The sequence below is a fragment of the Strigops habroptila genome, chromosome 2 (assembly GCF_004027225.2).
Source record: "Strigops habroptila isolate Jane chromosome 2, bStrHab1.2.pri, whole genome shotgun sequence".
Taxonomy (NCBI): domain Eukaryota; kingdom Metazoa; phylum Chordata; class Aves; order Psittaciformes; family Psittacidae; genus Strigops; species Strigops habroptila.
Window position 1 is genome coordinate 79,217,036 of NC_044278.2, and position 26,869 is coordinate 79,243,904.

Consider the following 26,869-nt stretch of genomic DNA (forward strand, 5'->3'; position numbering starts at 1 on the left):
CTAGAAATTATTTCAGATGAGCACTTTGACAATCAAAACCAAAAGAAACCTCTTTTTACTGTAACTATCTTTATATGCAGCCAAAGTATTAAATTTTTTTTGGAAGTCATTGCAGAGTATGTTCTATTTCTTTCCTGCCAGAAAAGTCTTTTAATGTTTCCCAAAATATAGAATAGAATTTTAGAATAAGGTTAGTATCTTAAAATAAACTGCTGATGCAACAGCACTGCACTAACCAATTTAACTATCCTATAACCCACAAAAAAACATATGCAAAGAAAAGAAAACCTCTAGGGACACTAGAGGGCGCGAACAGACGAAAAGCGTTTAAAAAGCCTTCTAAAGTACTGTGCACTTTTTGAGTTTAGTTCAAACAAAAGTAAACAAAGATGTCAGTCAAAAGGATCCAAAGATTTCTCCCATCGTGTCAAAATACTAGATCTTAAAATACTGAAAGTATGAGGGGTTTATGCTTCTCAGTACTTGATTTTTCAACAGAACTTGGCAGATCTTCGGTATGCAGTTACATGCATAACTAAAAGGTTGCTGCAACTGTAGACTGGCAAACGTAAAGGTTTTCATGACAGCACCTACTAAAGAGAGCGTGATGAAAACTGTAAAATTAGTGAAACACACCATTTTTATACTTAAATGAAGAACATTAAAACAATGTAGGATGATAGAAGTCAAGTAATACTGTCAGTAGCAGCAGTAATATGGGGGGGGGGGAAAGCTTGAGTAACAGTCTTCTGCTATATTTTTTCTCCAATAAATCATTATGTATGAGAATTAAGAGAAGAAATGACATATTAATAAAAATGAAATCAAGGAAAATCAGTTCAAGTGAGATTTATCTAGTTATTTTACCCACCACAAACAATTACTACTGAAAAAATGTAATTCTGATTTTCACACGTTATTCAAATGTTATCATAGAATCATAGGATGGTTTGGGTTGGAAAGGAGTTTAATATCATCTAGTTCCAATCCCCCTGACATGGGCTGGGACACCTTGTATATTAAGCTCATGTAACTAAAAGGGCATTAAACAGTCATAGTGATGTAAAGCTCTGTCATGTGACAGACATTCGCTTTTGTCAATACATCAAACTAATTTACCAGGGTATAGGAATTATGCTAGAACAAACTGTACCAACTCAAGGCAGCCAACTCTACCCTTCATAACATGCTGTGAAATTCCAGCTGTGCTTTTATTTCAGATTAATTAGCCAAGACTCTGTAGTGGATAACTTACTTTAAAAATACTGCTATTAACACAGACAATTCCAAGGACAGCACAAAAAGCTAGTTGAAAAACAGTCTTAAGGGGCTATAGTTCAACTCTACATAATTTCAGACGTCCCTAAATGGTCTCTTAAGTGACTATGAAAGCATTAGTTTATTTAGCTCAACGTTGCTGCAGCTACAAGACAGGGGGTAGGGGGAGTAGGGGGGTGGGAGGAAGAAAAGGGGAGAGCTGAATATGCATTAAACAAAGAGCTGCATTTGAATGTGCTTATCTCTACAATACATGTCATAAACGTTCCTTTTTCAAGTCAGGACAACAAAAAAAAAATACTGAATTTTAACTTCAGAACGTCTGTAAAAAACCATAACCCCATTTAAAATAATTTTTGGATCTTTTTTAAACAGCTATTATACTGTTCATACTGGTACTTCCAAACTAATTAGTGAATTTTGGTCTATGCAAAATGTTGCTTCAGAAAAAGAAAATTTTGCTTAACTACAGTAACAAGTTTAGCAGGTTTCTCTATATGCACAGGTTTCTTTAAGGCTTACACATGTGAGAAACACAGGTCAATATACACCCCAGGGACATGAGAGCAGACATTTGCAAGTAGGCACTATTGTAATAAGTGTGAACACGTTGTAATTTATCACAGCCCATGTCTAAAGGAAACTATATTAAACTGAGTTCTATTTACTGTCTCCAAAAATTGACATACAAAAATTATCATAAATTGTTTCCTGCACTTAAATCCCGTTCAACCTCTATCTGTATCATTTAGTAGTATGTGGTTTTATGATCAGTCCTGTAGACGGAAGACACTAACTGGCCACTGCTCAAGCCTCTCTAATATTGCCTGTCTTTCACAGTGCTCTCATTTGATCCAGCTGGTGCCAACTGCCCCAGTCTTTCTTCCAAATATAATTGTTTGCCACCATTCATCAAGGAAAACAGACGGTGAAGAATGACTGTCCTCTCTGCTGATGCTCAGAACTAAATACAATTCCACAGTAACAATTTTATTAAGGACATTTTTATCAATGAGAATAATTATATATTTATATGTATATTTCTTTTCAATGAGAAGAATGTCATCTAACAAAACACACAAATCCATAGAATATATAATATTGTTTCAGTATCTCATACTGAGTTTTGACAAATTTAGCCAGGTTAAGGATCATGGACAGTATTTCTTATTTGCTAAATATGCTGAGATCTGTATAAACAGAAAACTTGCTGTTTCTATGACCAGAGACAGATCTAAACAGGAAAATACGTTATCAACGTAAATAGCATGTCACACAGAGTAATTGCTCTAAGGAAAAGAACATCAAATGATACACAGCATCTACTGAAGTCAAACCTATTAACTCCTCTGAAACTACAGTGCTCTCTGTATCCTTAAAAAAAAAAAAAAAGGCCAAAAAAAAAAAAAAAAAAGAGGACTGTTTTTTTCCCCAAATGCTTTTTAACTTCTTTCAAATTGAAACCTAGTGTGGTGTACAGTGAGACAAAACTACCTTTAATCAAGTAAAGAACCCAAGTTTTCAGGAACCCCTCAGATAACTAAACTGACGTAACTCTTCTCAATGGAGTGGACTTAGAGAGAAAAACTTGTGAGGAAAGTGTCAAATTACACAATAAACCCCATTCAGCATATGAAACAGTATAGAGTTAATGGTGTGGGGGGGAAAGGCACAATGAACCCCAGAAGTATTTGTTTGCCAGCAGGAAAATTCATAGTTAAAGTCTAAACTAGAGAGAACTATACCATACCTCTGGACAACTGAGGAATATTTCATCAGACTCCTAGACTCCCTAAACTGGGCGTGCTAAGCATGTAAAAACAGAAAAACGTAAGACAAATGCAACTGAAAAGCATTAAGTAAAAGCCATTCATTGCAACATACAAACAAGTCATTTAACTGTTACAAATACTTTTGCCCATGTTAATTGACCTTTCAAAATTGACTTTGAGAATTTGAAAGGAAAACATCAAAACCCAAGGTAACTAATGCTATCACTACTGATGACATAGGGCTGCTACGATTTCTGTGACACACTGAGCTATCTGGGAGCGTTTGAAATAAATGATTATATACAATCTATTCTTGTAAGACAAGCTACACAAAGAACTACAAAAACAAGTACTAAAAGTTTCAGTAAACGTTAATTTTAGATTATTCATACAATCTGTAACGCAGGGCCTACGATGAAGTCTTTAACATGATCACATTGATGATTCTCAAGATCCCTACATGATTCAGGGGAAAAAAAAAATATTAAGGCTGTTTATTAAATGCCTGCCTTTTTATATCATTTTCCTCTCTTTTGCTCAATGAGGTTTTTGCCTTCTTTACTGCACACTTTGGATTATACCATGAAACAACTATCAGCTTCACGTATTACTCAAGGTAACATAAGGACATTTAACTTTTTCCAACTGTTCACATTACTGTAGTGAAGAGGTAAGCACAGCAGAGTTCACATTCTTTAAGAGCACTGATTTCATAAGGCTGAAAATAAAAACTGAAAAAAGTATCTTATAACCTTTATGTTTTGCAACGTGTGTAACATACAAGTCAGATACTGTCTGCAGCTGTCACCGCTTGTGATCTCCATGACAATGAAAGTGAGAAAAAAATTAACTACATACCAGTAGTGCAAAGTTTAAGTCACTTAACTGTTCCTCCACGGGTATTCAGAGCTAAGGATCAAAATCCTTCTGCTCAAGATGGCAAACCACCACTCTAACCATAATGTGACTTTTTTTTCTTCCAGTCGTCTGCCAGATGAACACAGTCTTACTACACAGCCTTAATCCACCCTAGCGTAAATCCATCAAAGGAATTAAATAAGGCAGAGATTTTCTGGCAGCATCATGTGGTAATCAAAATGGCATTAATTAAAACTATGTTGGCACATAATTTTAATATCATCTATAAAACTGGAATTCAACTTCAGCATTTCTTTTTCCCCAAATCTCATCTTTGCAACCTTAATACTACTGCTTTACTAGAGTTTATGTGTGTGCATCCATGTGCTTAATAACAAACAAAAAACAACTACCAAAAAAAAAAACCACAGAAGCAAACTGAGCAGAAATTCTATCAAACTTGAGATCTTTAGCCGTCAGCAGCATGCGGCTGTTCGGTACGCTGACTGGACTTCTGATACTAACTTAGCACTGCCATAAGTCTGTAACTTCTTAGCCAGCCTCTGCTTTGGGGGAATGATGGTGTGTTCCTACTGATTTTTCTTAAGTGAGTGAAATCCTTGTGGTGTCAGCACCTAGTACTTGAATGTCCAGTTCTACCATGTTTTGGAAAAGCAGACTATATAAAAGTTTATTTCTCACTTTGTCACCATATTCAATTCTCCTACCTCTTAACTCCGCATTCCTCTCCTTCCCTAAACCTCTCTGCTCACACATCAGTTTCAGCTCCCTTCCCAGTCAGTAACCCATTTTGTCCCCACTTGGGTTTCTTTCTCCACCAGTCCCAGTTTATCCTTCTCCCTCCTGTTTCCCATTTAAATCTCTATGTACTCCCTCCATAACACTGCTCTCCATTTACCTTTGCCTTTTCTTGTTTTGACTTACACCCATTCTCTCTGATCTCTGTATTCACTTTGAGCCAGTTACCTCCTTGCCCAACCAAACCCAGACTTCTCTTCCCACTACACATAAACTGTAGAGGTTCAGAGTTATTGTCCTTGGTTTTGGTTTTCCCTGTGAAATTCAGGTCAAGGAAGACTGCTTGTATGCCTGAAACTTCAATCTCATAGGGTTCTAGATGCACAAAGTTTAAAGCAGCAAAATCTTGCGAGGGAGTTGCACATGACCTGTCTGAAGCGTCACAGGACTGGCAATGATACCCTACAAGTTAAGGTTTAGGTTGCTATGTTGCAAGTAAGTTTAAAGGTTTATAATTTCAGATTAAGGGTTCCATTCAGACCAGCATTTCAGCAGAAGTTTTTTTTATATGATAAGCAGCAAGGGCAGACTACATAGAACCCATGCTCCTGTTAAAGCAGTTAAAAGGTTACATTTGGATATCATCACCTCATAGCAGAAACTTGGCAAGTAACCATTTAAATGTCCCTGGTACCCTACTGCATTTAGTAAACAGATTTGCCTTCACTGGCGATGATACACCAATTCAATTTAACTTTAGCTGTGCATACCTCACAGTGAGTGCTGTGCACTGTGATTACTGCACAGCAGCCAAGGAAGGAACAGCCTCCCACTGGGTGAGCGGAATTTTTTTCCCCAGTCACAAGCACACTGCAATCAGTAAGATTTTAAATGCATCTCAAATGCAATCACATTTGATCTCAAGGTGGAGATTTTTCGTGAAAGCACTGGGTGCCTAATTTGGGTATAGTATATTATATGCAATACTACCAAACAGCAGAATTTCCGTATTCCAAAACTTGGGAGAAAAAAGGGAAGAACTTTGCTTACAAAACTAACATTTGACACTAATTGCAATACCAATTTTCTATTTTGAAGACTGGATTCTTTATAATATTCATTCTTATAAAACTATAAACACTGAACATATACCTATTACTTAATTTAGTGTTCAGCATAATTCATAGTGTGAGGGGTTTTTTGTGGTGGGTTTTTTTAAGTACTTGGAGCATTTCTCTGAAGTTCAGTATTAATGCTTTCATGGATCCTTTTAAAAAGATCTACATTATTCGGGGCTTTTTTGGTTTGGGTTTTTTTTGTTTTGTTTTAACATCTGACACTCTAAATATGAGCAGTAAGTCTACAAAGTAACATTAGTAATGGCTACTTAAATAAAAGATAACAAAATACTGGACAAACTATTAAAACAGGGCAAAATTTGGCTTTTAAAGCTGTTTAGACAGCAGCTATGCCTCAGAAAGGAGTGAAACTATACACTTTTCATAACTATTTTACACTATCTATATAAAACTTAAGCATCCAAAATAGTTAAATCACTAGCCCGCCATTATTTTAATAAATAGGTTATTTGTTAGAAATAGATTAGCCTAACATGTTTCACAAAATTGAAATAAAGCAGAACTTTATCACTTACTCGTTGGGCAACTTCTGCTGCAGCAGCAGCCATTGCTGCAGCTTTGGCCTTCTCTGCTTCATCATAAGTAGGAAGAGAGGTAGCTACGCTGTATGGAGGTGGTACAGGATAAAATTCATTGTGTGTTTCTGTTCAAAATAAAGAGGTTATGCATTTTTAAGCCAGAAAAATGTCAAGAATATTATATTTTATATGCACATAACTACTGAGCTTTAAGAAATTTTTTTTCAACAGAGGCTGAAATTTAGATTGTATTTCAAGTTCTTGTAAGCTTAAAAAAAACCAAACCTTTATGAAATAAAATAGTGAACAGCTTAATAGTGCTTTCAGTTGCTACTCAAGGCAGAAACCTTAACCTAGATGCTGCAAGGAGCCAACAAATTTATGGAAAAAAAGAAATCATATTATCTGAGTTATATCCCTAGGCATTCCAACCTAAGGCTTTTTACCAAATCATACAAGAAACACGCACAGGAATATCCAAAAAAAAAAAAAAAAAAAAAAAAAAAGCTTTTAATTATCAACATCAACTAGTTACTTAAGTGCAGTAATAATCATGCTGTATAAAAATGGCCTTGTTACTAACTCGAGTTCTGTGAAATTCAGTTTTTCCAAGATTTCAATTTCACCACACTCTTTTAGAAACGTTCCTTCTACCAAAATGGACCACAGACTTCATTCTTATATATTGAAATAGTAGAACATCATCATATAGAATTATTAACAAAATAAATAAAAGCTATTTAAAATACAGCTTGAGCTTCCTCCTACAGCTAACAGTAGTTTTTAACAAGATTGCTTATGTGGTAAAGATCTGTCAGCAGAGGTCACCTGGTAAAAGATTTGTCAGCACACCAACACAAAGACATTATATGTACGGATAGTTCTGCATAGCTATGTATTAAACTTGCAAACACTGTCTCAAAGAACACGGATAGGAAATTGGTTCTTTAATCCACATGCAAAAAATTAGGTTGGAGATTACTTCTAAAATATTTATTTGGCACATGGGAGAGGCAAATTCAAGCAATTTTCCTGACCAGGGACTTTGATGTTGCCTGCTGTTAAATCTCCAATACCCCAAAGAAAAGTCTCAACCTCATGACAAAGGAAGCAGTGAATAAACGGCGAAAGACTCCTGTTACTCATTTTCCATAAGAAGTTTTATCAACAGCCTTTAAAGCAAAATGAATCTTTTCATGGCAATAGTTTCACCAAATGATAGCACATACTTAAGAAGTTTGAGTTTTGACAATTCAGTGCTTTGTTGGCTTGGGGTTTTGACGGTAATTGCTACTGAGGTCTAATAATGGACCACTAATCAAAGACGTAGATTAAATGTGGAACTGAACTACAGGCAGACTTAAATAAAACCTATTACACTAATTAATGAACATCCATTTAGCCTACTAATTTGGAACAATCACCATAATTTAGTAGTGTGCTGCTTCTGAACTAACCAGACAAAGGGCTGTGCAGGAAAGCAGAGCTTTTTCCTCTAATTGTGTGTATGTAGGGGAAAAAAGAAAACACCCAACCAAAAACCATACCGCAGCATCGTACCACTTTGAACCAAGTGCTGATTCATACACACTCCTCCCTGACAAGCTGCTATGTAAAAAAAATACCTGAGGTTGCAGCTGCTTCTACAGCTATGCTACAGTACGGTGGCGGGGAAGTATCTGCTTCAGATAAGGCTGCTGTCTGGGGAGTCTGCGCAGTCTCTGTAGTAGACGTGGAAGGCTGCTCAGCTGCTGGAGGCTCTGGGGGGTCATCCTCATTGTGAAGCTTACAAGAAAAACACACAAATTTCAGACACATTCAGGGAATACTTTCCATAACAACCCACTATGTGCAGAAACATCTTCAAAAGGAGAGAAGCTTACTCTTCAAAAAACAAACATTTACAAAACAGCAGGTGACTACTTTAAGTAGTCCAGTTAAATCCCTTTAAGCAAACAGCTAAAGATTATTTTAACTGCCTTCCCCACCTCCCTCCCCACCCCAGAACTAGATTTCTGCTCACCAGTGATTTCACTTAAAAATCTGGGGGGGTTTAATGTTTACTATATGGAAAAATGCTGCCTATAAAATACTTTCTATCATCTTAATATTTTAACATCACTGCATTTTTTTCTAAAATACATTCATAAAATCTATATTGATGTTGCCTGCCGTTAAGCCTCCAGCACCCCAAAGAAAAGTCACAACCTCATGACAAAGGAAGCAGTGAATAAATGGAGAAAAAAGACTCCACGAGAAGTTTTATCAACAGCCTTTAAAGCAAAACGAATGATGAAAAATTAAGGATAACAGCAAGAACTACAAGCATAGAACTACAAGACACTTCAACAGTAGGCAGGTAAATTAAAAAGACAGTGCAAGAAAACAGAAAATGCTTCAAAAGAAGTTAGCAATAGAACAACTTTGTGTAATTTTCATAGGGCTTCTACCACACTCTCCTCTTTAAAGGTGTCGAATTAGACTAAGTGATAAAGCTACTTGATGAAGTATTTTTCATCTTTTTCAAGACTCCCTCCAAGCATAGTATTCAAAGAACTATAGTTTAAAGATTAAAGGGTTTATCTCTAAACTACGTATATATCCACACACCTATGTAAGCATATGTATACACGCAAGCACAATACACACACGCACATATATTATTAAGAAGTCACCTTCAGTGGAACTGATAGGGGCTATTGAGGAGTTTTGGGTACTAAGCAATCAGGTAATGTAATGGCTAATCAGTAATCCAGAAGAAGCAGTGACCTGAGAAATACGTATAGCCATTTAGACCAGTTAAGGCCAAAGAAAACAAAAACACTTCAAAATAACCTAATATATTTAGGGACACAGAAAGCAAGTGAGAATACAAAACACTAAAAAGGTTGAAAAGGTCAGAAAAACAACCTTAGAGCTATCAATGTTATGGTTCTAAATTAAGTACAATCATTCACAAGAAAGTATCTAGTATTGCAATGGATATCGCCAAAATCAAACCACTTTCAAATAAAACCATCATCTGAGTAGCAAAGATACAAATAACAGAACATTGCTGCCATATTTGTACACTAAAGACTGGTATACCTACCCTCATTTGGGATGGCTGTGTTGTTTTGGCAACCCCACCACAGTGACCTGGTCTACGACTAGGGGAAGTAAAGCCCAGTTAATGGATTTCAGTCTATTAACTCCATTCTTCCTCTCCTTCTGCCCTCCACTTCAATTACTGGAACATGTTTTCCCTACCAACCCATAGTAGGTGCTGTCAGTATCCTGAAGCCACACAGACATCCACAGCAGCTCATTGGTTAAACAGCATATTTCTGCTCAAAACCCACTTTGTCATTACAGAGGAAATGAATTTTGCATCTTCTACATGCTTTCTTGAAAGTTGCCTTTCTCCAAATTACCTGTACTTTCAGAACAGTTACAAATGATGGAGGTAACATGAGGATAGGAAAGTACATGCTTCTTGTCTTTGAAGACTGAGTTAACAAGTCATTCAATGGTCACAGCAATTGCAATTAGGAAACAGAAAAATTCCATCCTAAGGGGTCCATACAAGAGTCTCGTTATGCCCTCCAGTACATAAGGGTCTTTCAAAGGGTCTTTATTTTGTAAAAGGACTCATATTTAGGGATCAAGAATTTCTATTTATTCTGTCTTTTACTATACAGACCTTTCGTAAATTCTGAAAGTCATCAAGTTATACTAACGCAGCAACTTAAAAATGTGACTCCTTACAGAATACCCCATCGTCAAAAATCACAAGAAATGGATTAAGTAGCTTGAATGTTTACAGACAGAATAACACATACAGGCAGTTCCATGAGTCCTCAAGGCAGCAACTTCAGCTCCTCTCGAGGGACTCCACTGGGGTAAAAACCAAACAAAAACAACAAAACCCCACAACCACATCAGAACTTGCCCAGAGAGCTGGAAATTGTGCCTATGCCAGTAAGGTAGATAGCGGTGGTTATATCCTTTTGTCTTACAGCAACTCTGCCTTGTCTTCACAGGGCACTGATTCTCCTCTGAGCAGTCACCAGTTTGCTTGAAACCAGTAGGAATCCAACTACCTTTGAGCCTCCCCCTTCCCATTTAATTTTGGCGTATACTGGCTGTTAAATTTAGAAGTTATTTTTGGAGACAGGGGAAGAAGCAGCCTGTCACTCTGCATAGGTTTCATTGCCATAGAAACCAAGCTAAAAACACTCAAAAGGGAACAGAGAACGTCTGTTTCAAGGCATTACTTATGCTATGTACATAAATGTTACCTGAAACAGCATTTAACATTAAAAATGTAGAAATAGTATCTTAAGATTTTTTCCCCCCTCCAATACTAAGACTATTTTGCCACTTTTTAAATTCAAGTACTAAAGAGAACTTGCAGTTTACCATCCCAGCCCCCTTCCAGCCCTGCAATGAACCATTACACAGTAGCAAGCAATACAGTTGCTTTTGCTCAGATTATGGTTACAACAACTGCCACGACCTATTAAACTAGAAACAAATTAGTAAATTAGTACCTTCCCCTGACCCACCCTTACATTTTAACAGCAGGACACAAAGACATCTTCTGCCTTCGCATCTTGCTCTCTACTCAGGGTATCTGGCTGACTATATGGAGCTTTACAATTACAAAAAGGGAACACTTCGTTGCTAGACATAGTACACTTAAACTGTTTATACAAGTATTTCAGTCCCTGCTTTCACAGCCCTCGAACTACAGCACATTACAGGCTCAAAAGTCATGATGCTCATATTCTCAAGATATATCTATGTTAGGACACTCAAAATTCAATCGAGAAGCGATGGCGCTCTGCCACCAATGACTCAAATTCACATGGTAACTACTAAAGAGCATACAGTAAAGGAAAGACACATTCGTTTCCTTCACATGATTTTTACCGTATACTATCTTCAGTTTCTTTCCACGGAAAAGCTCCATAAAACAATGATTCACTTTCATTCCAGAAGAAGTTAAAATAATGTTAGGCCTTTCAGCACCAAAATATTGTGGAAAATACAGCTACCTTTATTTTATACATATCTATATATAAGAAATAAATTATAAATCATTTCTTTAAAGAAGTACTGCACCTCCTCCTGCAATTTATTTTAAGTCTGTTATTTTGTTTGTGTAATTATTTCCAAAGTAATCAGATGCAATGCCTGAAAACAGCTAGTACCATACAAAGAACATGAACCACAGGAAAGGCCTTAGTACAGAAGCCTTTACTGAGAGGACTGATGCAGATGCTTCTACTGTTTCAGCTTTTCAAAATAAAAACTTAAACTGGGAGGAAGATCTCATTCTCTACTTCACATTTTTCATTTACCTGCAGATAGTAATTTTGTCTAACCTACAGACATTTGTTCGCCTGCACAAACAGAATTTGCTTCGTGATGAACTGACTGATTGTTCAAGAGTGGCAACAAAGGCAAGTTATTAAAATATGCCAATAAAAAAAAATCAGGGGAAATGACATAAGATGTCTTATGTCACCTGCACCAAACGTACACAAGGCTAGAACAATGTTTTCCAATATAAAGTACATTAAGGCAGCACATGCTCTAGTCAGTGTAACACAAACAGCACTATTTGTGTTACCTCATTTTATGCACATTTCAAAAGCTGCTCTTTTCCCATTTCATGATTCACAGAAATCAATACATTATAAAATTACTGCAACATGATTAACTTCAACAGCGCATTGAAAGCATTTTAAAAGATTTTCTTTACAAACATACACTATTTTCATGCTATTTATGCTATTTATTTAAGTGAAGCATAAAATTATGCAGAAGATAATGCCACATAGGGGAAAAAACCCCAAACAACTAGCCAGCTTTCTTTTTCTGTTTTCCTTTATACCTTTATTACTAGCTCATCTTGACGATGCCTGACTTTTAGGTAAGCTTTTGCATAAGTTTTAGTAGTGACAGTCCTGCCTGGGGCACCACAGAACTTCACATCATTCTCACCAGCAATAGTATATTACGAGCTCTTGTAATGTGTCCTCCTTTCCAGCCTTTGCAATGATATTACTTTTCTCAAGAAGCTTGGCTCCTCCAGTTTTGACCTCATGCCGACCAGTCTATGCATTCTTTCAAACTACTTTAAAACAAATACAATGCGTAGAAACTCCATAATGTTGGACTTAATATCCTGCCTTGAGTAAAAGTATGGAGATAACTAAGTAGATCATGCAAGTTTAACCTTCGTATATGCAAATCAGTCAGTTGGTACACCTCCTCCACAAAAAGCAATGCTCTGAGCAACGGAAGTTCATCATCTTCTTACTTTGTAGGTGTTACCACTTTGGTCTTCTACAGTCAGTTTTTCAGACTATGCCAAAAGGTCAACCAAAAATATCCACTTACTGCAGCTTATACTGCTGGAGGGACTGAAGACGGACTCATCTCAGTGCAGTGCACAAAAAGCATTCCAACATTTCTGCAGTAGATTCATGACATCTTCCATACTGGTACAGGGGTATTTATTCCACAGAAATTCTACTGTAGTAAGTACCAGAGATGTAACCAACAGTTGGTTAAAAAAAAAAACTGCCATCACCTTCATTAAGCTTTCAGGAAGCTTCTCATCTCTCTGTGTCACATCTGATATTTTCATTTGCTGAAAAATTCAAAGGCCTTTTACACCTGCCTAGTGGTAGCAATTTGTAAACCTGTACTAAACTGTTCCCTACAAACAAGGCTTGAGATCGAGACTTGAAAGCAGAATTCTCTACCTACATAAGAAAAAAAATTAATTGAACAAATACAGGCTGTGTATTAAATGCTTGTTTTGTAACCACATTTTGCATTTGTCCAGATTCAGCAGTCTAAAAATAGGTTTATTCATCTGTAAATAGCAAAAGAGGAATCTTGGGATTTTCAAGGGGAAAAAAACATGAGGAAATCTGGAAATAAAATTTAATTCTGAACCTGATGTAAAAATACTTCATATTAAAGACAGCTTTGACCTCTGTTTACCCCTCCCTATTGCTTCTGAATGAGACCTCATAGTCTCCACAACTCCTGCTATGGACTATCATCTTTTTATTTTTTTTTTTTTAGAAAATCCCTTAAACCCATACCATTAACTCATAAATGCCATTTAAGTGCTAAGATCAATCACCCCTGATTTAGGTCACTAGTAGGCACTGAACAATCAAAATTAAAACCAATAATCTGAAATTACACTTAGATAAGACTTATAAGAGCAGAAGAGATAAATAAATCCTTTTGCAAAATAAATGTTTTAATTTTCTTGTTTATCAGTAAAAACACTTCTCCACAATGGCCTTTGAAAGAAGTATTTCACAATTTTGTAGAATAAAAGAATTCTTGAGGGGGGGGGGGGAAATCCAAACAAGTATACAAACAAAACCCAGCGAAAACCACAAACCGCACTATATTTTAACTTACTAGCTTTCTCCTATCAGTTCTTACGCTCTACCAATAAGGTAGTTTACAATATCATCTTGCCTTTTTCTTCAGATGTCTGTTGTAAAACCAACCTACCACAAGTCCATGCAGACCAGCTAGTAGGAAGGCAACTATCTGCAGTTCAGTACCAAATGCACTCTCTCCCGAAACAGTCCTGGCCACAGCCACAAACTCCAGAGAAACATCATTAAAAAATACTCTACTGAAGATCCAAGTAATTAACCTTATAAAGCATTTAAGTACATTCCAGTAAACCACAGAAGTCCAGCAACTATCTGCTACTTTTTGCTTTTATGTATTTAAAACTACGTGATCAAATTTGATGAGAATTCCTGACTGTACAGACCAGATCGACATCATCTCTTTCCCCACCATCCCATCACTTGGCAAACATCAGCTATCGCATACCCAGATCTAGCATTAGCCCTTCATGACAGTGGAGTGGGTTGGATATTTTTCTTGACGCATCTCTGCAGAAAGTTTTCAAGAGTAGTCAGTATGTTAGAAGATCAAAGGTGTAAAAGCTGCACTTGAAGCAGGAAAGCGGAACAAAAATCCGTTGCTGTCATTCCACAGCTGTGTAGAAATACCGACTGTCTGCTAAATAAGGATTAGGTACCATGGAAACCCACAACCTCTGGAGGCAAACTTGCATGTTGTAACAGAATAGCCCTTCTGCCTAAGTGAGACTCCTCATATATAAATGAAGTGACCCATAGCAAGTGACAGTGTTTTACATGCACTTCATAAATCACTCCAGTCAGTCCTCTTCAACTAGGGATCTTTAACATATTGGAATTTTTTTTTTTTTAAATTACTAAAGAATTATTCAGAAATAATGCTGAATTGTGGAATTCTGGCATAATCCAAAGAAATTCTTCATATTTACTGTAAAACTATAACTCTGGCACAGTTTCCAATAGTTTTTCCTATTATATTGTTATAGGAATTAATCATGAAATTTGTCAACAAAAAAACCCTATGTCTATAAATCTAATCAAGACTGTGGCCAAGACCAACATTTTTCAAATCTTCAAGCATGAGTATAAAATAATATTTCTAGAAAAAGATCTCGTAAAAGCTTACTCTAAAGCTTGTGCACAATGAGGTACTGCAACTCTGACCTACTCTAGAATGCAGAAGTTACTGAAAAGACTACCACATACCTCGTAGCCTTCCGTTTGTCAAATGGTAACTTGAGAACAGGTTGAGGAACTTGTGTAAATTCCATAAACAAAGTACAAAATTAGGCTCTCCTCCTTGAATGCTTTCTGCTTAGAAGCGAGAGACCCGTTAATAAAACCGACCAGCAGTCAGTCTATGGAAGTGTTCCATCTCCAACACAATCATCAGGAGATACATGGACAGCACATGAGCCTTAGTCACTTATTTGCCATCTATTTTCCTCAAACTCCCCTGATATTCACAGCTGTTATATTATGGCCGGCAAAGTGTACATCTCTACAGACTCCATCTGCATCTGTTACAGATTTGAAGTGCTTGAACTTGTGTTCCTGAATCTGCTAGTACTATCTGCCTCAATGTTCTTACGTATTAACAAACATGTTAGCTTCTCCTTGTGTACTTTCTTTTCCATTACTTAAACCAAACTTCACTAAGCACTCTCCAGTTTTAATATTGCACAATTTGGTGAATAACAGCTCCACAACTGCTTTATCCATTGCCTTGGTGACTCTGTAAATGATGATTACTTCCAACACCCACCACACATTTCAGACATTCAGACTTCTCAGAAGTCTGCTTCTCTAAAGCTACCTTCTGTAGCTCCTCTAAACTCCTCCTGTAAGAGACCAAAACTGCACACAGCGCCCAAAATGCAAGCGGGTCCCAGGTTTCATACTATGATGCTTCCTGTCCATTCTCACTATCTTCCCGATGATGGATAATGTTTCATCAGGATTTGCTGGCAGCTGCCACTAACCAACAGCTTCAGCTAACCACCAGTGACAGCTCCAAGAACTGCATGTCAAAAGGTCATGTCTTTACTTACCAGCAGACTTATAGAATCAGTACAGAACATAGATCCCAGTCACTCTAAAGTTGCACAGAACATACAAAACATGTAAACTTTAAAAATAGGAGAATAGGAAAGCCTGTAAAATTAGGAAATGGACAAGAGCAACTCAATATTCAACAGTTAGTTCCAGCTTCCATTTCAATCTACATTCATCTGGGCTGAAAAATTTAATGTTGATTGGAAAAGCTGAGTATTTCTCTAAATACATTATGCACGTTTCACTTAAAGGCCCAAGTACAGTGGGAGGGCTCACGCACAACGCTCCCTAACAAAGACAATGCAGGAGGATGCTAAAAATAGCAAATTCATTTTACAAGGGGAGGGATACAGAAAAAGAGGAGTTTCTTCCTGGAGAAGTATCATAGAAACTGAACTGCAGAAGCAGCATACAGTTTCACCTCAAGTCCCTGATTTGAGAGAAGCAGATAAAAAAAGGACTCGAGTTCATGCCTCCTGTATCAGATGTAAGTAAATGTCCTTGAAAATTCTGCAGGAAAACTCCAAGAAAAACTTCAAACGTCTCAATTTTGTTGACAACACAGAGCTTTATTGCTTGTGTCTGTGAATAAAGCTAGTCAAGCAGAACTGTTTCCTACTTCACAATACAGAGGAGACCAAAATGAAATGTTAAATAAATCAGAGGATATTATTAATCAATAAGAGCAAATACACTCTTATTAGCAGGTCAATCATGCCTGACTTTCTCAGCATAACTCATTTTCTTAGTAGCTGGAGACAGAGTACTCAAGCTTCTCAATTTACAGATATAATACAGACAGAAATTTCAAAGGCTTAAAACCCCCCCACATATACACACCACCAGCTGAGCACACTTACTGCATATCACATGTAGAAGAACAGGCTCTGGTGGAAAGATTCTCATTTGATTTGCCTTCTTTCTCTTCCTTCCACTATGGGACTCACAGCTTTAACAAAGTTTAGTAGCAAAGATAAATAACTCACACAACAGCAATGAACATTAAGGGCCCTTTCTTTAAAGAATGCATGTGTATGTCTCAGATAGTATCAAGTTTTTCCAAGCCTACTGTTAAAGAGTGCCAACTAAGTATTTTAAAGCAAACCTACAAAATATGTGGCCCAAATGGCAACTCTCTGACCCTCTCAGTTGCTAGACAGATGATGCACACTTTTGGTGCTTTCCAGCAGGTTGAATATATGGCAGCTAAAGAAAAAACAAAACAACAAAAAAAAGCAGCAGTGCAGGAAGGTCACCTCTTTGGAAGAGAGCACAAGATGGCCAACCAGTGCTACCTCTAAACCATAGGGAGTATTTAAAAACACAAGTAGCAGCAGGAACTGGCTTACATGAGAAAGGAGCATGGGCCACACCACTCACCATCAGCTGAGGCCCAGCACTGCACAGCTTCAGCCACCTGCTCATTTGTTCAAATTATGTATTCACATTCTAGAATTTGGAACAGGTTTTTAGGCTTGTGCAAGTCTTTTTCCTAATCATTTATTCTATGCATTGGATAGAAGTCACTTTTATGACCACAACTCTGGAGTTTCAATTAAGAGCCTTAATGCTTCAGTACATTCCTTAAAAATACCTTAAGTACTGTTTCCCTTAAACTACAAAATATGACAATTGATTCAAAGTACCGTGATCAAAATGGACAATTGGTCTCAGTATCAGCCAGGACTCTTTATCCTAATTGTCTCATGTTTTACCATAGGCAACACTCATTCCTCAAAGATGGCAAGTGTTAACTACACTAACCATTACCAAAGCAATGCTTAAACATGAGCTTGTGCTACTTTACAAAAAAAAAAAAAAACCAACAACAAAAACACAAAACAAAAAAAACCCACAACCTCCCCCCCCCCAACCCCACAAACAAACAACACACAAAGAAAAAGACCCATCTTATTTTCTGCAATAAGGAGATCACTGATACTGTCAGCATCCTCTTGACAGTAAGATTTCCTCAAGGCTGCTCTAACATAACATTGGGGATTGGAACCAGGTAATCTTTAAGGTCCCTTCCAAACCAAACTATTCTAGGATTCTATGATCCTTTCAGATTAATCAGGGAAAAGCAAAAACCACATTCAATAATTCGCATATACAACTTTAGCAAGGACATGATTCTTACCCCTCCTACAATGAGTCAACATTAATAGAATTACTATCTAAAGGTAAAATATTATTCAAGGCTAAAATGGACAAACTGTGAATATGTTAAGTTACCATACAATAGTTGGCAGAACAGATTTTTTTTCTTCATTTTTTTTACTAGAAAGCCACATTTTACAAGAAGGAAGATGACAAATCTCAGCCAAGCACCTTGATCGGTAACTCAATAAAAAAAAAATGGGACTACAAACAGAAATAAAGTAATATACAGGTTATCAACTAGATTTTTTTGTGTCTACCACCCGAAGTTTGGAGGCTTGTTTTCTAAATCCTTCTGTCCCAAGCACAGTTGGAGGAGGCACAGCCTGACATGGGGTTGGGGAGCGGCTCAGTATCTCATGTTTTGGATACAGGGTGATCGAGCAGTAAATTAGACTATATCAGTTTTAAACTAATCTTAGCCTGTGAGAATGGAAATTATGCTTAAGCAGAATAAACAGTTAAATGTTAAAATGGCAATGTATTTTCCACTTTCACCGTAAAACTCAAAGCTCAAGGCATCCGCATCCTGACGTGCTGTGAGCCCTGGCTCTGCAAGTCTGAAATTACTTCAGCACAAAACAGAAGTTAATCATTTTCATTAAAAACACAGCTGGCCAAGAGGGTGCCCATTTTACTAAAACCAGCTAGCTATGACAGTATTTGTCCAGGAAGTGGAAGACCTAAGCCTGAGGCAGCTCAAGCCCACAGCCTTGCCTGTGCAATAGCTCAGTTTCAGTAGGAAGAGTTGGCAGTGCCTCTCTGACCTAACAACTTGCCAATTTCTTCATTCTTTTCTTACTCAAAATCTCTCATTACTTTTCTTCTCCGTTTGAAAAGGGTTTACCTAGTGTGGGTGTACTGGTACACATCCATTTGTTCATTCCCCTTTCCAAAGTAGCTGATGCACCTGAAGTCCAGAAGGAGGTTTGAGGCTATGAAACTCAACACAGCATTCAAATCTACAACTGTAAATTGACCACTGCGGTCTCACAGTGTTAGGTGAGATGACATTATCAGTTGTCACATCTTCCTTGTTCTGTCAACACTGTCACTGGGAAGAAAGTTTCAAAATAAGCCTATAATTAGCCATTTTGTCAAAAGTTCCTTATTTTCCCCCATCGATAAGACTGCTACTAACGTTTTGTATTAACACAGACTTCATTTCTGAGATTATCTTAATGTGATTCCTACCACAGTTTTCAGACACGAACAAGCTGAGTGCTTACAGTTTCTCATTTTTTCAAGTAGCATGAAAAGCACATCTAGCTTGGCCACATCACAGATGACTTCTGCTAAGAACCCTGCTGTTTGAAGGTATTTTATTCCTGTTACTAAACTTCTGCCCTTTTTAATAGAATTAGAAGACTAACTAGGTGTGGCATGTATACATGCCACAGCCTGGAGCTGTCCTTTTACATCACGTGAGTTAGTGCCACTGCACACGAGGTACCTTTCTTCTGGCTTTGTGCGTCTTTTTAAGAACCTAAAAATCCTAGTTTCACAAGATAGGCTCAGCCACAACAACAGCTTGCTGCCACCAGAAAAGACAGCCCTGTTCCTCCCCTGTCCTCCTGCACTACCTTCACGAAGACTTTACCTTAAATTTTGGCGTGCCAAGACCTTTGGAGAAAAACCCAAGTGGAGCAACACAGGTATATTTTGCTGAGTTTCACTACTCATTTTATTTTGTTCAGTACGGTAAAACTGGTGCCCTACATAACCAATTTGTGTGCAAACTACCTCATGTGCCTCTGTGCCCACACCAAAAAGAAACTGCCCACATGCCACAACCTGTGCCCACATAAAGAACCAGAAAGCTACTGCAGCTGCTGTTACTCATCCTATACTAGTGAGCCAGCATTTCTTCCTGGCAATCAGTTGCAGAGCTGGGTGTTATATCTATGGTCCCCCAAAACAGATCCAAAACCAAGACAGTGATGGCAATACACAAAGTTAAACCACCCTTTTACAACAGATTGGAATAGACAGGACAGTAACTGATCACCTTGACTTAGAAGAGACATAAAAAGAAATTTGAGGATTATTTCTTTGTTCATATAAAACATGGAAGTGCTTTGAAACTTTACTAAAAAGTGGAAAAAAAAAGTAAAATACATTACTTTTTAAGCATTAACTTCATTATTACTGTAGCTGTAAACATACCTCAACATTTATAACTTGTCTTCCTCATTTGTGGCAAGATTCTTCATAGAAAATTGGGAAAAGCATTTATAAAAATAGTAAAACTACTCTGTCAAGAAAAAAATACACTATGTTTAATAGCCAAATTTGTCACAGATAAAAATGTTACAGAAATTCAAAATTTTAAAAGTTTATCATTAAAATAAAAGAAACTAATTAAGCTGCAAGGAAAGCCTGTTGTTTCAAAACATCATTTACCTCATTTCAGAAGACCCTCATTTGCCCTTCTAAAGTAATAAAGGTCTACGCTAGGTGTTTCACATGCAAAAAGCCAGTGCACCAAGAAATTTTATCTTCAACAATTAAGAGCTTCATATCACTAGAAATATCAGTGCAATGTTACAAGCAAGCAACAGTAACATTTATCACTTCATGCATCTTTACTCAGTATTTTTCAGTATTATAAACACAGTCCCCTAGATGCTGATTTTATCTTCCAGTTACAGCATCACCGCCGCATCTGTGGAAAGCAACAGAATTTCCCTAATGTAAGGTAGCTCAATTTGTTCAGTAACACAAATTACATAAAAGTTCTCCAAAGACAATAAATACTATATAAATTCTGGTAGATATTTTCTGTAGGGGTCTTATATCAAGGATGTACAATAGACAGTATTTGGGGTTTTATTTGCCAATCACTATTAAGGTCAGTCCCATGAAAAGAAAGGAAGGAGGAAGAGATTGTTCTTTGTGCACATTTCTTGTGTAGGCTGACTTTTGTGTGTTTGAGACCTACGAAGACAACGTGACTTTGATGAAGGTTTCTAACCAGGTAACACTGCGATAGTAAAGAGTAAATGACAATGGAGTTAAGAGATACAGAAAATTAAGCCTTATTTAATTGTAAAACTATTCACAACATGCAGCATTATGCAGGCAAATTGTCTGGAATAAAGTGTTTACAGTACCAATTTTCATCTCTCAACCCCAACAACACAACTTATATTCATACAAGATTGCACATCACACATTACTTACAAATCCCACCAAACCCAGCTGCTACACTGGCATGGCAAGTTCAGTGACAGCTAAACCGACATCCGTGCGGACTGCTGCCTTTGGCTTCATATGTCCCAGTTTGCTACCTACCCATTCTACCACCTACCTACCTAGCTCTGAGCACCCCATAAACCAAAGACTGACGCCTGCTTGACCCCACACTGATAACCCAAACCTTTAATCAGGAAAGACTGGGGGGAGCAGCAAATTGATTATAATTCTTTAGCAGTTCAGCATGTAAATCCTGCATCATTCAATGCGATTTCTGTGTCTAAATCACTCATATGCACATGAAGTCTTCCCTCATGACTCAGTTAACTGGAAAATCACATTTCACAGAAGGGGGAAAAAAAAAAAAAGGCAATCTTGACTTTTAATACTTAGTTGCTTACCAAATTTTATGCACTGCAGAAAACGGCTGCATTTTTTTCTCTGTTCCAGTATAGATTCACAAAGCATGATTCAAAACACTTTTTCTGCAAACAAAGCGGACTACGAGCAGACATTTCAGACAAGATAGTAATGCACAAATGAAGGTCAGATGACAAAAAGCTAGAAGCTAAAAAGAATCAGGAGAACGAGCACTGAAGAATTTTTATGTGAATTTTTCTGAAGTTCACGCCTCAGTTCCCTTACCCAACAACAGGCAGAATGGGGGAAGAAAAAGAAAAAAAAAAAACAATAAGGAAATGACACAACTGAACTGACTACACCTGGAACGAATGTAAAATTTAAGACACGTTTACCAACAGGACTGCAGCATGCAAGTGACTAAGGGGGGAAAAAAAAAAAAAGGAAGTCAAGCAAGAGAACTAAGGTTGGCTAATTTACTTCTGATGTCATATTCCTGCAGGGAAGCATGACAAATTCTTACCCATCAATTAGCTGCCTTTTTGCCCTATGAAGAGAGGACAAGAAAGGAGGGGTGGAAGCAGTACAGATCACACATGCCCGCGGCAGGCAGTTACCTAATGCTGATGTATCGCCTGCTCTCTGCTCACAACGCTTTGCTGCAGTCCCAAGTACCAGCTTCCCAACAGTTGCCTGGTTTCAACATTTTTAAACTGCTCTTTAAATAAAACACAGGCGCGCAAGGAAGAGTAGGATGCAGAACAAAGCTTTAGAGCTATTTCTGACAGAGATAAAACTCAATAGAGGCTGAGCGTTAGCTTATGATCAGACATTTTCTGTTCCATAAGAAGCCATAAAACTTGCTTCTTGTGCTAAAGCTCAAAGCTAAATTGCCTGCCATTCTGAAAAGTCTTTCAGTTTAACTTGCTTGAAGAAACCACAAATAAAAAGAGGCAGCAGTGAGATGGCTCTTCAACCCCACTGAAGTGCTACTTCACTGCCAGGAACAGATATGCAAGTCAGTAATTCTTTTGATAATAATGTACTATTGCCCATAATTCCATTTAGAAGAGGACTGAATAGAGCAAAACAGACCAGTGAGAAGGCAAAAATGAGAAAGGGGGGGGGGGGGGAATTGTTTGTTATTATTCATGAGAAAACAACCCAAAAAAGACAGACAGTGAGCATAGCAGCACCCAGGTTTTGTAAGCTTAGCACTAGGGGAGTGGGCTGTTCACAATACCAATAGTAACGACATTAAGCCCTATTTTTTTCTATATTTTGTCCTTCAAAATTAGGACACTACCATAAAATCTGCAATAATCTATTGCTTACTACCTATCTCAGCTATTATGGAAGCAAATACATCATAACACTTAATATCACACGCTTGAATAATCAGGTGCTAATCAACTCTATCTGCAATTGCCTTGCTCCTTCCATTCTCTGACTCAACACACTAAGTCAATAACACCACAAAAATCTCAATGCCTGCAAGTCAGCTATAATAGAAGATAAAACACTACGCTCTTTCCTATGGAATAAGAATCAGTAAGGTTGTATTTTAAATTCTGGAGTAAATCAGAGACTAAGACAGAACTTTCATTGTGATTTACAACAAATTCAATGGAAATTAACGTGCTGTAATTACGAAGGCTTTAAACAACACTTCCGTAACAAAATTCAGTGACAGAAATTGACCACAAAGTTTAACACACACAGGCAGCTGACTAGGCCAACTCCTACCATCAAATATTAAGATAAGCCCTTTCAGAAGGCCACATCAAAAAGCATTTACCCAAAATTAGGCACCAGCACCATCGCTAGATGTTCCAAATAAAATGTAACATAAAAACAGTACAGAGGCAAATTATTTCTTTGTTTCATCTTACCATGGTTTTTTACCCACTCCTTTGGGTAACGGTATTAAAATTTCCCTTTTATCTGTCTGAAGTATAATAGCATATACTCTTAAGGCCTTCTAAGACATACTCAGACTACTTCAGGCCTCAGGGAAGACAGCGTTTGTAAGCTCTTAAGAAAAGGCTCTGCCAGCATTTATCGTTCTCCACTGCAAAGGAGGAGTGACTTTAGGACTTCTGCTGATTCCAAGTCATGGTAGCATGGCGCAGGAAAAGTAGTGTGCTGGAAAGCACTGACCCACAAAGCACTTGGAGACTGACTAGCATCCTCAAATCATACATCACGCCTGAGAAGCTGCAGGGTGCTCGTCAGCTACACAACAGTCCCAGTGTACCATCATGCAAAAGCATAGAGATTTACCACACTGTAGGACTATAAAAATAAATATTCCAAAGCCATTACAAGGGGTTTACTTCCCTTTTTTTGGGTTTTTTTTTTTTTTTTTTTTTTTAGATCACAACCAAAGAACAATCTAAGAACCAGTATTTAGTTCCATATACACACAGAAGTAAATGTGATTACTTCCGTGGACAGTTTCCACTACTCAAGCTGTAAAACACAAACAGTAAGATAAAAAATTCAGGATTTAGCAAGAAGACTGTAGTAGAAATCTGAATTACAGACATCAGCAGAGATTTCAGACTTCTACAGTATACCCCTACACACACACCAAAGCCATGAAGCACAATGGACTGAAGGATAAAATTGAAACTTCTAAGGAGTCTGACTGCACCCAAGTAATTTTTTGTGACCAATAATCAGAAAAGCTTACATATTTTCAGTATAACTGACATTAAGTTAACGACTGTAAGATTAAAATAACCAATGTTAAACTAATGGCTGTTAGAAACAAGCAGTACACTCAATTCGGGCAGGACAAACATTGCATCCTAAATGATTATTACTGTACCAGAACTCAGGAAGGAAAGCACGAACATTGAAATTGAACGCAATGGACTGCAAAGCAGCGAGGACTGTTCTTTACAGCAAGACTCGTGTGTGTCGCCTGTGCGTGTGCATATACACGCACACAGCGGGTTACTGAAGGTCAGTCTCCAGCACTCCACAGTCCCCTCCACCTAATGTAAACTAAACCAGTGTACACGTGTTTGTATACACAAACACACACCGGCTTAAAGATGACAACACACACGTACGCATCGCACGCTGCCCCTGCGCCAGGCACCCATGAGCTATGAAGAGTAACCAGGTCCCAGAGCAGAGCCGCCGCTCGGCTCGCAGGCACGCAGTGGCTCACCGGCAAAGCGAACCCTGCCCTTCCCCGGCTGCGCAGGAGGGCAAACGCGAACCGCTGCCCTGCTCGGGAGGCGCTCTGCCAGTCGCCCGCCGCCCCCCCGACACCGGCGGGGGAAAACCCGCCGCCCCCAGACCGGGACCAACCGCCGAGGGGCAGCCGGAAGGAGGGGACGGGGGCGGGCGAAGCCGGTTTCTAGTGCACGGCGGCGGCGGGGCCGAGGCTGGCCTGACGCCCCCTCAGACGCCGGGCGCCTCAGGAGGGAAAGAGGGGGGAGGGAGGAGTGGGGTGGGGAGGGGAGGGCCGGGTGAGGAGGGGAGGGCCACCGGGGCCGCGCCACACGGTCAAGGCCCGGCTGTCAGCGCCCCGCCGCCGCCCAGGCAGGAGACTGGGCCGCGCTCGGGCCGAGCCGGCGCTGAAAAAACGCCAGGGGGTCCCCGACAAAGCCCCGCGCCTGGGAGCCGGGAACTGGGGGGTGGCGGAAGGACACCCCGATCACCCCCTCCCGCGCCGCCCGCCCCAACCCGACCCGACCCGACGAAGCGGACGGAGGCCAGCGGGGCCTCGCCGGGGACGCCGCACTCACCACTTGGTAGCGGCTGGCGGGCTGGTGGTGATCCATCCTGGCCGCCCGTGGACACGCACCGTCGCGGCCGCAGCTGCTCCCACCGGCCCCGCGTCGCGTCCCTCAGCCCTTCCCCCGCCCGCTCCCGCGGAGCCGCCGCCGCCGCCCCGGCCCTGCCCCACCCCGCCGCGCTGCGGCCGTCCCCCGCCCGCCCCGGGGCGGACCCGGCGCAGGCCCCGCCCCGACAGGGGAGCTGGCAGTGGATTCACGCCGCGCGTGTGACGTCACGACGCTGCCGGGCTCGCATGCGCGCAGGGGGCGGCGGGAGGATGTTGTTGCGTGCGGCAGCAGCTGCTCCCCTGCGTGCATCCCGCGCTCCCTCCTCTGCCGCTGTGCCATTCGCTCTCCCGCCGCTGGGCATCGCCATCTTCACTGCCGCTGCTGAGGGCACTGGGGTTTGGTGCCTCCTGTCCATCCCGTAGGCCGGAGGCTGCTAGAGGCCCTGGCCCTGCCGCGGGCCTGCGCAGTGTGCTGTGTTGAGCCGTGAGCGCTGAGCCCGGTGGCCGTGCTGGCGGCTGTCCTCGGCTTCTTCCCAGGAGGTGAACGTGGTGCCCAGCTCACGACTGGGTGTCTGCCCATCAGCCCTTTCACCACTCTATGCAGTACTATTCTGTGAGGCTGTTGCGTCCCAGAACCCATGCCTTGCTTAAACATTTATGTCCCTGGGGCAAGAAGTAAGATATGCCACAGAATACATCCTGGGGACCTGGAGTATTGATTTATGAATGGGTATCTACCTAAAGTAATTATGAGTCATGAGCCCATTTGCTCTCTGTTCCTTTGAAGACAAATCACCATTGTATGACAAGAAAGTGTGACTTTCTTCCCATTTCCTCCTTAAGACCATAAATGCTTATATGTTTATGACCACCTGGGGTAAACCAGTGAAAAACACCACCTATAGTGGCACATTGCATGAGGTTGACTTATTCCCAGGTCCCCAAACTGTCAGACATGCAACTGTGGTATGAAACAATTTAGCAATAGCTGTAGCTGCCGTTCCTACTGTTTGTACATACATATGTTTGGAGTATAACTGATCTGCGAGGTAAATGCTTTCACGAAAGCAGCTTCTTGCTGTCACTAGTGTCTTGCACACAAAACTACCCCACAGCCTGGATCATCACCTTCATGCAGGCTGCTTGCCAGCACGGAGGCTGACCTGTGCAGCAGGGTAAGCGTTTTCATGCAGGCAGTCATTACGAGTAAGCTGGGTGAGTACTCGAGGTCGTGGAGTCAAGTTCCAGTGTGTGTGCAAGTAGGAGGGCAGAGAACTGGGGAGCCAGCTTGCACTTTTGTTTCTAGACAGGGTGGGAGTAAAGATATGCAGGATTCTGAGGGAGGAGGAGGCAGAAGCACGAGGCTTTCTGCATGTGCTTGCAGCCCGTATCTGGCTAATGCAGCAGTTACTGAAACTACCCAACCAAAACAAGTTTAGGAAGTTCAGGCCTACTCTATTGTTCCTTGTATTTATTATGTTCCTCATACAAGAACTCTGTTGCATCAAAAGCCCTAGCAGTTAGGAATCAAAGTTGGCAGAGAAATATAGGTTAG

General features: G+C 39.6%; 1 protein-coding gene across 1 annotated transcript in view; it reads right to left on the minus strand.

Annotated features, from left to right (window-relative positions):
* Positions 1–25,513, minus strand: part of NDFIP2 (Nedd4 family interacting protein 2) — a 44,597-nt gene extending 19,084 nt beyond the window's left edge. Inside the window, exons 1-3 of the mRNA XM_030477886.1 lie at positions 25,277–25,513; positions 7,950–8,109; positions 6,322–6,449 (exon numbers count right to left, since the gene is read on the minus strand). Coding sequence (XP_030333746.1) covers positions 6,322–6,449; positions 7,950–8,109; positions 25,277–25,312 — 324 coding nt within the window. The 5' untranslated portion in view covers positions 25,313–25,513. The remainder of the gene's footprint in view (positions 1–6,321; positions 6,450–7,949; positions 8,110–25,276) is intronic.
* Between the last annotated feature and the right edge of the window lie 1,356 nt (positions 25,514–26,869).